This window comes from Rhineura floridana, chromosome 4 (genome assembly GCF_030035675.1).
Source record: "Rhineura floridana isolate rRhiFlo1 chromosome 4, rRhiFlo1.hap2, whole genome shotgun sequence".
NCBI lineage: Eukaryota > Metazoa > Chordata > Lepidosauria > Squamata > Rhineuridae > Rhineura > Rhineura floridana.
The window spans coordinates 147630052-147642215 of NC_084483.1; the positions used below are offsets into that span (position 1 = coordinate 147630052).

The 12164-nt window shown below is 39.6% G+C and overlaps 1 protein-coding gene across 4 annotated transcripts in view; it reads left to right on the top strand.

The window, feature by feature from the left end:
• The window catches only part of CRIM1 (cysteine rich transmembrane BMP regulator 1), a 269320-nt gene that overhangs the window by 235670 nt on the left and 21486 nt on the right, over positions 1-12164 (top strand). For all 4 annotated transcript variants that reach the window (XM_061624693.1, XM_061624691.1, XM_061624692.1 and 1 more), the window contains 2 exons: positions 7025-7240; positions 10152-10373. In XM_061624693.1, the coding sequence (XP_061480677.1) occupies positions 7025-7240; positions 10152-10373 (438 nt within the window). The remainder of the gene's footprint in view (positions 1-7024; positions 7241-10151; positions 10374-12164) is intronic.

Below are 12164 nucleotides of genomic sequence, written 5' to 3' on the forward strand. Positions count from 1 at the left end.
ACTTTCCAGTCCTCAGGCACTGAGGAGGACCCGAGGGACAAGTTACATATTTTAGTTAGCAGATCAGCAATTTCACATTTGAGTTCTTTGAGAACTCTCAGGTGGATGCCATCCGGGCCTAGTGATTTGTCAGTTTTTATATTGTCCATTAAGCCTAGAACCTCCTCTCTCATTACCACTATTTGTCTCAGTTCCTCAGAATCCCTTCCTGCAAATGTTAGTTCAGGTTCAGGGATCTGCCCTATATCTTCCACTGTGAAGACAGATGCAAAGAATTCATTTAGCTTCTCTGCAATCTCCTTATCGTTCTTTAGTACACCTTTGACTCCCTTATCATCCAAGGGTCCAATCGCCTCCCTAGATGGTCTCCTGCTTTGAATGTATTTATAGAATTTTTTGTTGTTGGTTTTTATGTTCTTAGCAATGTGCTCCTCAAATTCTTTTTTAGCATCCCTTATTGTCTTCTTGCATTTCTTTTGCCAGAGTTTGTGTTCTTTTTTATTTTCTTCATTTGGACAAGACTTCCATTTTCTGAAGGAAGACTTTTTGCCTCTAAGAGCTTCCTTGACATTGCTCGTTAACCATGCTGGCATCTTCTTGGCCCTGGCGGTACCTTTTCTGATCTGCGGTGTGCACTCCAGTTGAGCTTCTAATACAGTGTTTTTAAACAACTTCCAAGGATAAAAATGAACGTGTGTGAAAATAACACAAAAATGCATTATATGAGGAGAAATGGCTTGCAAAAGTGTGTACATTAGTCAACTGCCCACTCAAATGTGTTTATTGAAAGAAATTCACACTAAAATGCTGGAGAATTTTCATGAGGGTTATTTTTTAAAAAATCACAAATTGCTGCAGAAACGTGAAGAACTGAATGTACGATTGAAAAAATGAGAAACTGGGAGAACCAAAATTGACAGATCTTTCCATCCCTGCTGTGACCCCAGCCAATAAGAAATAGCTTCTGCTATGAGTTTTCAGGGGAGGAATTGGCATCTTCACCTGAAATTTTCCCCTGCCTCCTTGGCTATGGCCAGATGGATTTTGTTGTAAACTTAAGGAGTCCTTATCCCAATCCCTGGCAACAAGTGCTAAAAGATGTTCCCTTCTGCTCCTGCCAAACTGCCTACAATGTTTGTTCCACAATCCTTCAATACTGTTTGGAAGGCTGAGTGGTCTCTTTCAATGAGTTTTGGTTTAGTCTAGTTTTCCTTTGTTTCTGCCTTGATGGGTGATGTTGGGTCCCTTTACCCTCAGTTTGTCAGCTGATTTTGAGAGACTGTGTTAATCACTCAGGTTTGTGATGGATAAAGTTAGAACCTAGTATAGGTGGCAAAGTATTTCATCTTCCTTGTGTTCTAGTCTTGATGTAGCAAGAGTTTAGGTGAAGGTGTGGGGCTGTGGACATGTGTAGTATACTCACTGGAGAAAGGTCATATATCATGTCAGATTGTGGTTATCCGAAGGTCCAGTATGTTCCTGCTGGGTGGAGGAGTTTCAAGGCGATTGATTCCTTCAAGCCTTGTCAACCTTCAGGTTAACTGTGTCAGTTCCCTCATTCCTCAAATCATAAAGGGTGGGATGTCTGGGGAGGAATCTTAATGTGTTCCAAGTTTGTTTCTGTGCAGAGGGTAGACTTTTTCTTCTCAGAACAGACAAGGATGTGAGTAATCTAAGCCTCTAGCTAAGTACTTTTCCCCCACCCCCGTGAAGATGCTAGAATATCAGTATCAAATTCTTTCCCTTTAAGAACATAAGAAGAGCTTGCTGGATCAGGCCAGTGGCCCATCTGGACCAACATCCTGTTCTCACAGTGGCCAACCAGATGCTCATGGGAAGGCCACAAGCAGGACCTGAGTGCAAGAGCACTCTCCCTTCCTGTGGCTACCGGCAATTGGTTCGAGAAGCATACTGCATCTGACTATGGTGGCAAAGCACAGCCATCATAGCTAGTAGCCATTGATAGCCTTATCTCCATGAATTTGTCTAATCTTCTTTTAACACCATCCAAGTTGGTGGCCATCACTGCCTCTTGTGGGAGTGAATTCAATAGATTAACTATGTGCTGCGTGAAGAAGTACTTTCTTTTGTCTGTCCTGAATCTTCCAACATTCTGCTTCATTGAAAATCCACGAGTGCTAGTGTTACAAGAGAGGGAGAAAAACTTTTCTCTATCCACTTTTTCTATGACATGCATAATTTTATACACTTATATCATGTCACCTCTGACTCGCCTTTTCTCTAAACTAAAAAGCCCCAAATGCTTCAATCTTTCCTCATAGGGGGGTCGTTCCATCCCATAGATCATTCTGGTTGCCCTTTTCTGAACCTTTTCCAGCTCTACAGTATCCGTTTTGAGGCGAGGTGACCAAACTGTACAGTGTGCCAAATGCAGCCACACCATAGATTTATAAAACGGCATTATGATATCAGCATTTTTTCAGTCCTTTCCTAATGATCTGTAGCATGAAATTTGCCTTTTTCACAGCTGCCACACACTAAGGTGACATCTTCATCGAGCTATCCACTACAACTACAAAGTCTCATTCCTGATCAGTCACTGCCAGTTCAAACTCCATGGGCATAGATGTAAAATTAAAGTTTTTTTCTCCAGTATGCATAACTTTACAGTTGTTTACTGAAATTCATTTGCCATTTTACCACCCATTCACTCAGTGTGGAGAGGTCCTTTTGGAGCTTTTTGCAATCCCTTTTAGTTTGAACAATTGTGAACAATATAGTATCATCAGCAAACCTGGCCATCTAATTGCTCACCCCTTAGATCATATATGAACAAATTAAAAAGCATTGGTCCCAGTACCGATCCTTGAGGGACTCCACTTTCTACAGCCCTCCATTGGGAGAACTGTCCATTTATTCCTCCTCTGCTTCCTCCTGCTTAACCAATTACCGATCCACGAGAGGACCTCTCCTCTTATTCCATGACTGCTAAGCTTACTCAGTACCTTGTTGAAAGTCTAAGTACACCATGTCCACTGGAATACCTCTATCTATTTGCTTGTTGACACTCTCAAAGAATTCTAATAGGTTAGTGAGATAGGACTTTCCCTTGCAGAAACCATGCTGGCTCTGCTTCAGCAGGACTTGTTCTTCTATATGCTAGTAATTTCTGGCATCCCCCTGGTATTACATTGGCCACTTTCCAGTCTTCAGGTATGGAGTCAGATCTGAGGGACAAGTTACGTATTTTTGTAAGAAGATCAGCAATTTCACATTTGATTTCTTTGAGTTAGAGGCCATGTCTTCTGCACATCTGTGTGTTTCTGTTTTTGTTTTCTGTCCTGATAAGGTGATGTTGCAACTCGGTCAACCTTTCATGTCTAAGGTCAACACAGTGTTCCATTCCAGGAGGGTCCCAGGAGGTTGGGCTAACTGTATTGTGTAAGAACTCTTCATGCTCACAGGAGCACAGGTGGCACATTTTAAATGTTTTTTATCTAGAGGGAACCAGGGACTTGGGGAACTCTTGAGTCTTGGTTTGTGGCTTTCGCTGACCCTTCTGCTATGAGGAAGGTCTCTTCCTCTTCCGTTTCTAGGTAGTTTAGGGATGCATAGCCCAGGACTGTGTGGCATTGCACAGGCAGCCACCAAGTGGTATCACAGCCCATTTACGTAGGGGTGCAATGGCTTCAGCTGTGTTTAAGGAGCTTTCCAGTGCTGAAAATAGAGCAACAATTTGGACTTCTCCTCACACTTTCTTGAGGTGCTACAAACTGTGTGCATTTTTGTCATCAGCTGCAGCCTTTGATAGCATGGTCCTTCAGAAGGCTGTAAGGCAGTGAGGAAAGGAAGCACACACAGGTTTTGGAGACTGTTCTATTACATCCCTTATCAGGAATGTAATCTATCATCCTCAGGCAAAAACAGAAATTTGTCTTACTGTGAAGTTCTGTTTGCTGGGGATGATGGATGATATTCCGCCAACCTCTCCTCCTCCTGCTGCCAACTTGAGGAGTGTGGCATACAGCTCCTGCCATTGCCATATATATGGTTAGGCATTTTTCTGTCTTCCACATGTATGTTCCACACTGTGGTTTCTGGAGCATCTGTTCTACTTTGGTGTGGCTAAGCCCTTTTTTGTTGTGCTTCTCTGTTCCTTGTTGGTTTCTCTTCTTCTGTTGAGTACAGTTTCTCAACAGTTAGGTTTCAGTTATCAACAGAGTTGAAGTTGGAATGCCAACTTCATCTGGAGAGAAGGCAAAAGGATTTATGGATCCTGCCTGTTCCATACAGTAGGAGGCATCAACCCTAATCAGGAATGTCATCCATCATCCCCAGCAAACAGAAATTCATAGTAAGACAAATTTCTAGTTTTCATTCTCTGTAGCATTCATCCTGACATGTCAAGGGAACCCAAACAGCACTACAAACTATTCCTTTTTCTTGAATCATGACAGAATCTGAATCATTATGTGTGAGTTTACTGTACCTAAAGCAGTAGTGGCTAACTTAGGGCCTTCCAGATGTTGCTTGATTTAAATCTGACCATTGGACATGTTGGCTGGAGTCAATAGGAGTTGTAGTCCAGCCACATCTGGAGGTCCACAGGTTAGCCAAACCTGACCTAAAGTCTGAGTTTGAATACAAGGCAATTTATTTCATTTTCATGCTGTGCTCAGTTTTAAATGTCCACTTTGCAAGTCAGAAGCTCATTGAAAATTATGTGCAATGATTCTGAAGTGTTGGGTTTAGCAAGTTTTCTCTGCCTTCTTTGGCGTTATAAGTAGTATGCAGGAGCCCAGTTGCTGTCCACCATGGTTTTATAATGGAAGTAAAAAGAAGTAGCTTAGAAAAATTAGGGAGAAAAGTAGATCACGTAAGAAGAGAGACTTTCTAGGGAATATAGTTACTAATCTGACGTATCTCACAACAATCAGGAGTGAGAAATCTGCTATCTACCTAACCTCCTTGCATATAAAAGTCTTGTACAGCCTTGGAACCTTGCCCCAGAGACAGGGGAGGTAATGTAAGAAGGCTCAGTTCATTTTTATGTCAAGGATTGATCTCTAGTGTAAAGTTGTAAAATTTGTATTGTTTTTATCTTTCGTTTTACCTGCAAACCACTTTAGGTGGGCATTTGCCCAGAAATGTGGCTTAAAATAGTTGTAATAATAATGTCATGTTGGGGCCTTGATATATTGGTAATAATTATCTCAGGATTTGGGAGTCAGTAGTCTAAGCAAAAGGACCAAGGGCTGGGGCACACAACAACATTATTTTTATTCCTAAGTTGCTGTGAGACTAAGGTAGTCATAGCAACATTCTATGCCTCATTGTACATTTATGTAATATTGGGTAAAGGGAAGTATTCTTGCAGCTATTCCTATACATACTTAAAATCTAAACATAGACAGGTTTTTGCCTCATCTATATGGGATATTCTTCATTGGTAATTAATGCAGCTAGTTTAAACTTCCTTGGCTCTGGCACATAGAGAGAACATGTGGGGGGGGAAATAGGTATGAGGAACAAAGGATTTAATTTTTTAAACATAATTGCTTGATTCCAATTAAATCTGGGCTTCTACTGGGAGAAAGTGCAGGATATAAATCTAATAAATAAATAAATTTTCCAAGATCTAATGGTGGATACAAGGGAAGAAAATGGGTGTTAAAGACAACGTTTCATGAGCCCCATCCCAGGTTAAACTAACTACAGTCATAGCTGAACTTGGACCTGAATTTAAATTGCAAAATTGTCGATTTGGTTATGTTCATTATATGAGCAAATGTCTCAACTGCTATAGGTTTTTCTCTATTTTTTGTTTCTTATCAGAATGAAATACTATATATGGGTATGTAAAATATTATTAAAGGAATGACCCTTCTTTACAAATACACAAACATACACCATATGCATTCATGATCAGTGCAAAGGATTGTCATTGCAATATTGTTCTTGAAGCATTTGTTATGTTATAGGGGTGTGTGTAGCATATAGAAAATGGAAATGGACTGCCTTCAAGTCGATTCTGACTTGTGGCGACTCTGTGAATACGGTTTTCATGGTAAGCGGTATTCAGAGGTGGTTTACCATTGTCTTACTCTGAGGCTGAGAGGCAGTGACTGGCCCAAGGTCACCCAGTGAGCTTCATGGCTATGTGGGGATTCAAACCCTGGTCTCCCAAGTTGTAGTCCAACACTCCAACCACTACATATATACACACAAAAACACACATTTAATGTTTTGTCCCTTCTGATAAATAGAATTTTATATTCAGTATTGTTTCACTGCACAAGCTCCATGTTTTCTATCAGTTTTTCACTAGTTATTCTGACATTTAGAGTGTGGGGCAGAGGGAAAGAGATGTAGCCATATTCCAGCCTACCCTGCTATAAATATGAATCTGATCTCTCGGGTTGTCTGACTTTTTTATCATTCATGGTACACTGTGACTTGAAATACATTTCTAGATTATTTGCTTTAACCTGCTACCATGTCTCTAAAGAAAAATTAAAATGTCACATATACACAGTTGCACATTTTATGTCAAAATTATTGTGAACTAGCAAAATGAATTGTATGAATAAAGAAATAGAATGCCCGTATATCAAACAGGTGCTTGGGAAACATAGTCCGTCTTTATGCACTCAATATATAAGGAAACATATCCCTCAGTGGGGGCCCTGTTAGTAAAAATCTAACCATCCAGGATTAGGTTTGGTCCTTCCCCAATAATCTTGCTGCTTGCAGTCAGTTTACATTATCTCCTAGAACATGATGGGAGTCAGTGAGAATTAAGCCAGGCCTTAACTTCATAACTGTCTCCTGGATTCTGCTGCTCACACTAGTGATGGCCTCTAGGAAACTGGTTGTTGCACATAATAATTTCAAGCTTGTAGTAATTTGATTTTTTTACCTATTTCACATGAACATAGTTAATACATAAACATATTCATATGTAATAGGTTACAAAATCAAATTGTTGTAAAGCTTAATGTGTCACTTTAACTCAGTAGAGTGCAATATTGTGTTACTTTGTTGTGGGGTTCTTTTTTCCTAGATGAATCCCTTGTGCAGAAGCCAGAACTCAGTGGTCCAACCATCTGCTATATTCCAGGAGGAGAGTATTTTTTGGAAGGAGACACGTGGAATATTGATTCTTGCACACAGTGTACATGTCATAATGCACGGGTTTTGTGTGACACTGAAGTCTGCCCACCTCTTCTTTGTCGAAACCCCTCCCGTACTCAGGATTCATGCTGCCCACAGTGTCCAGGTTAGCATTACCTACTAGCTTTCAGCATATTTTTTCCAATTGTTTATTCTCTCTGTGCAGGATTCTTTTCTGAAATATTGTAATGAATTCCTGCTAAAAAGTGCAAGAATTAAGCTAAACTGAAAATTATTGAACAAAAATCTGAGTTGTAAATGTGAATAATAAGCAGGCTAGAAGGGTTTTTAACTGGACTGAAAACTCTGATACAAATAGTATGAGTTGTGGCTAAGAGGAAATATAAGAGCTAACATGCAAATATTGTATCATAAATTGAGAAGGAGTCATAACACTAGTAGAAGAAATAGTTTATGTATCAGTAGGGATGTATTGCTGATCATCCTTAACTGATTCACGAACTGGTTGGGAATCTCGTAACTGGAATTACTGAAATGTTTTTGGCTCCGTTCACACAATCATATCTTGGGATATGGGACCTTTGCTATAGATTGTTCTAGAGCCTATTTTCTCATGCACTGAATTCTTTTGAGTAGTATTTTTGCACAATTCACCATTTGAAAGTCTGGCCCCATTCACAGAAAGACATCCAAAGAAGTCTTCCCATTCACACAAGGACTTCTGTTTGCACAGCAGAACTTCCCCTCCCTCTCCTCATGCATCCCCTGTGTCCCCCCTTCCTAATCTGATCCGGATGGTTGAGGGTACACAGGGGGGGGAGGGTAAGTTCCATGCACAAGCAGAAGTCCTTGCATAACTTCAGTAGATATGGGCTCCTGCTGGGAGGAAGGGTGGGATATAAATCAAATAATAAATTAAATAAATAAATAATGAAAATATAGGCCACTATTTATAGCTCTCCCATCAAAATAGGTATTTAAATGTGCTTTCCTAGATAAGAGTTGTAAATAGTATCAGTACTGGACTTCTAATTGGTGAATTTTGTAATTTTGTTTTTATAAGCTTTTTTTAAAAAAATGTATTCTATCAGTTATTGTGGTTTGAATTCGCTTTGTATATGTGGGGACAATGTATATATGTGTGTATATATGGGTTTATATATATTGTGTATGTATGGGCTTTGTATATATGGGGACAACATCTTTGCTTTCTTCTGTTTCATTGTCACTCTGAGTAAGCCCTTTGCTTTGTTTCCCCTTGCTTTTTTCTTGTACATATACAATGATAATTTCATACCTGTAATTTACATATTCTGAATACTTACATCTGTGAGATGACTATAGTCCCCATAGGAGACTGCATCAGTAGTTGTAACTGTAGGACATTCTTCTTTCACTTAATAATTTGCAGTCCTGGAGAATTCCTAGGAAACTTTCCTGTATCAGCAAGTGATGTTTCTCTCACCTGAAGACAATTGCCCATCCACAGCTGCTAAAATGAATCCCTCTAGCTTTCCAATTATTCCTTCACAGAAACTATTTGCAGCCATTTTACAATGGTGTGTGTGAGAGTGTGTTATTTAAAAAAAAAAAACACCATTAGTTCAATCACAACAATACAACAAAAGTTAGCTTCAGACTTTAGTCCTCTTAAAAAAAAAACTCAGATTGTGAATGAGCCTGCTGTACCTGCACACAGACACACTGCACTTTCCTTCTTTCTTTTGCATGGAGGGGGGGGGACCAGGAAGCCACAGTTAATTATAGTTTGTTATTAAGCTGGGTCACACAACACAGTAAACCAAACAATGACTTAGTGAGACTGCAGGTATACGGGTTCCCAGAGAGGAGCTTGCAGCAGCTTTGCTCCTCCCCAATCTTTTTTACGGCTGCACTGTGCTGATCTAAGCCAAGGTTTGGCTTAACATGCCATCTGAACCAGGACTCATAGTTAAGCTGTCTGCTCACTAACCATGAGCCGTAGCCAAGGTTTTTTCAACCATCGAGGTTTGTTCATCTACACAGACAAACCAGAAGCATAATCACAGTTCAAGGACACGTTTCAGTGAGATCAAAGGAGTCAAGGAGGCTGTGAGCCAGGCCAGAGAGGGAGTGTGGCGTGAGGAAAATCCCAAAGGCCAGATAAAAAAGCCTAGAGGGTCACATTCAGTCCTTGAGCCTGAGGTTCCCCACTCCTAGCTAAGGGGGAATCCTTATTAATTTTATTACCCCCAGTTAAGGCTAGTTTATTTACCTTAATCATAGTGAAGGGGGAACTTGCTCAAGAGGACAGAGGGCCAGAATGTAGGGCCAGATTGTACATTCTCTCAGTCATTCAGTAGTACCAGCAATACTTTTCTATTGCAGGGACATATCAAAGAACTATTTAAATATATATTTCCAAGTGTCTTCTTACATAAAATAAAACTGGAAACTGTTTAAAATGTAGGTGCAGGCTCTGGTTGCAGCCAAAGAAGGTGGGGGCTGCAGTGCTCCGCCTATCATTATGAACACTCACAGACAAAGGCAGGTGAACTGATTTTCTCCTTGAGAGCTACATGGTGAGGCCCACAACTGTTGATAAAACAAATCCTCAAAGCATCTCAGCCTTTGTATTCAGGAAAGATTTGTTGGGCCATCTTCCTAATGAGCATACCTAAATTAACAACTGGCTGTTCTTTCTCAGAGCCCTGTCTCAAAGCTGGGGCGCCTTTTTCCAAATTCAAGTATATATTGCTGTTGAAACTGGGGAATCATGCGATGGCCAAAGTTGCCAAAGTTCAGAAATCCTTCATGGCCTATATGCACTTTGTATTTAAAAAAACCCTATGCAGATAAGTCTTTAAATAAAGATTATATTATGGATAATATTACACCTGTGAGAGTTAAATTACTCACCAAAGTCGGTTCCTAGATTTTTCTATAAACATATGAATCAGTTCCTAGATTCTCCATAAATCCAACCCACAGTTCTACAAAACTGTAATGAACATCCCACAGCAAATTCCCTGCCATCTCCTATAATTGTTTGCTTGCTTGCTTGCTTATATTTCTAGATGAGCCTGTTCAGCCTTCCTTGTCAAGCAATGAGAGCATGCCCAGTTACTGCAAAAATTATGATGGTGATATTTTCCTGACTGCTGAATCCTGGAAACCCAATGTTTGTACTAGCTGTATTTGCATGGATGGTGAAATCAGCTGCTACTCTGAGTCTTGCCCACCAGTATCTTGTGACAGACCTGTTTTGAGAAAGGGACAGTGTTGTCCTTATTGTATAGGTAAGAACTGAAAAGGGGAGAGAAGGATGTGAAAGGAGGGCTTTTTCAATCACTCTGTATCATTATATTTTGTCAGTTTTTATATTCTTTGACTTTTATGCTTCGTTTGTGATATGTCGTACTTATTATTAGCTGTCATCTTTTTATGTATGTCATCTTCTAACATGGAAGTGTTTCGTAAGATTGAAAGGGTGTTGTTGCATTATTAGAATTAGGTATGGGCCATATATCTAGGTATTATCTTTGGAAACAAAAAATGGTCAGCATCCAAAGAACCGCAAAGAAGGGGGAAATCCCAAAATGCAGAGAAAATTCATTTCTTGGGGAAGCCTGATGTGTTTTGCCCTTTAATATATTGGGCCTTTGTTAGGGACTGTAAAGAAGACAATTTAATACATTAAAATAGACAATTATAAATCACAACAGAAAATACAGCATGAAAATACAAGTATTTCATACATCACTGTGACATTCCTGGGTCTCTGGGATTACCACTTCCTGATTCCTAAATGCCTGGATCAGGAAATCCCCAGGACGACCGCCTCGGCATGGGTCAGATATGCCCTCTGAACCCCAAGCTTCAGCCCTAACACCTTTTTTTGAAAATGTGACCATTGGCATAATCTGTCTGTAAAATTGGTATAAGTATAGGTCTAGAATAGGACCTTGGTTTAGTAGCACCTTTGACCAAACAAACTTTATTATATACAATGTTAAATGAGATAGTAAATGAATAAGTTGTTATTGTCCTTATCCTATCTACCTATCCTACCTCACTAATCCCAATGAAATCCTTCTCCAAAACCCCTGCCCTTCCAACTAGATGTTCTCTTCTTGACCCCTAATCCTAACTCTAACTGTCAAACCCCAACGGTTTTTCTCTTCAAAACTCTACTCAGAATTCTCACTCACACACCCCTTTCCACCCATCAACCATACATCATCTGCACCTAGTAACATTCTATTAACACTTTCCTACACCAATACCATTTCAAAACAGTTTTAAACATATAAACGATTCTGATTTTGTTACCATCACTGACTAATCAGAAAATATTTTGTAAATGCTTACATAAAATTGTCTGTAGAGATCTCTAATAGCAAAAATGCTTAAATTCTTAATGACAACTAAAAGGAAAGTTGAATGCATACAGATGTATATAAAGCCTACAATTTCAGGTATTCCTTATTTGCCATCACGGGATAGCATGTGACCATAAACAAAGAGTAAAGAAGGGATCGTCTGAAATTTTTAAACTACAAAAGGGGAAGAAATTCCAGTTCCCCATTAAGCCCACTAGGGATCAGAGTTTTTAATTCTAGTATCCATGCCATCTCTTTCCTTAGCAGAATTTTATAATTTTCCATATTTTTTCTTAGACCTAAAACCTGAAATCAGAAAAATGACTTTGTTGTTATGTGCCTTCAAGTCAATTATGACTTATGGCAACCCTATGAATCAGTGACCTCCAAGAGCATCTATCATGAACCACCCTGTTTAGATCTTGTAAATCGAGGTCTGTGGCTAACATCCCCAGTCCTAACCTTCTTTTGATTTCTTGACTGAGAAGAATGATTACATTCTACGAAATGCGCAACCAAACGACACCCCAATCTATTATTTTCAATATTGCTGAGAAGTTCACCTATGCAGTTTTAAATATTTGTAGAAGTTTTTCTCACATAGAGCTTCTGACAGCTGATTGAGTTGCATAAATTACACAAGCAGTGTTACAGGTGGAAAAGTGTTTCCCCTGTGCATGGAAAAGCTGATCTCAGGTCAGTAGCTAG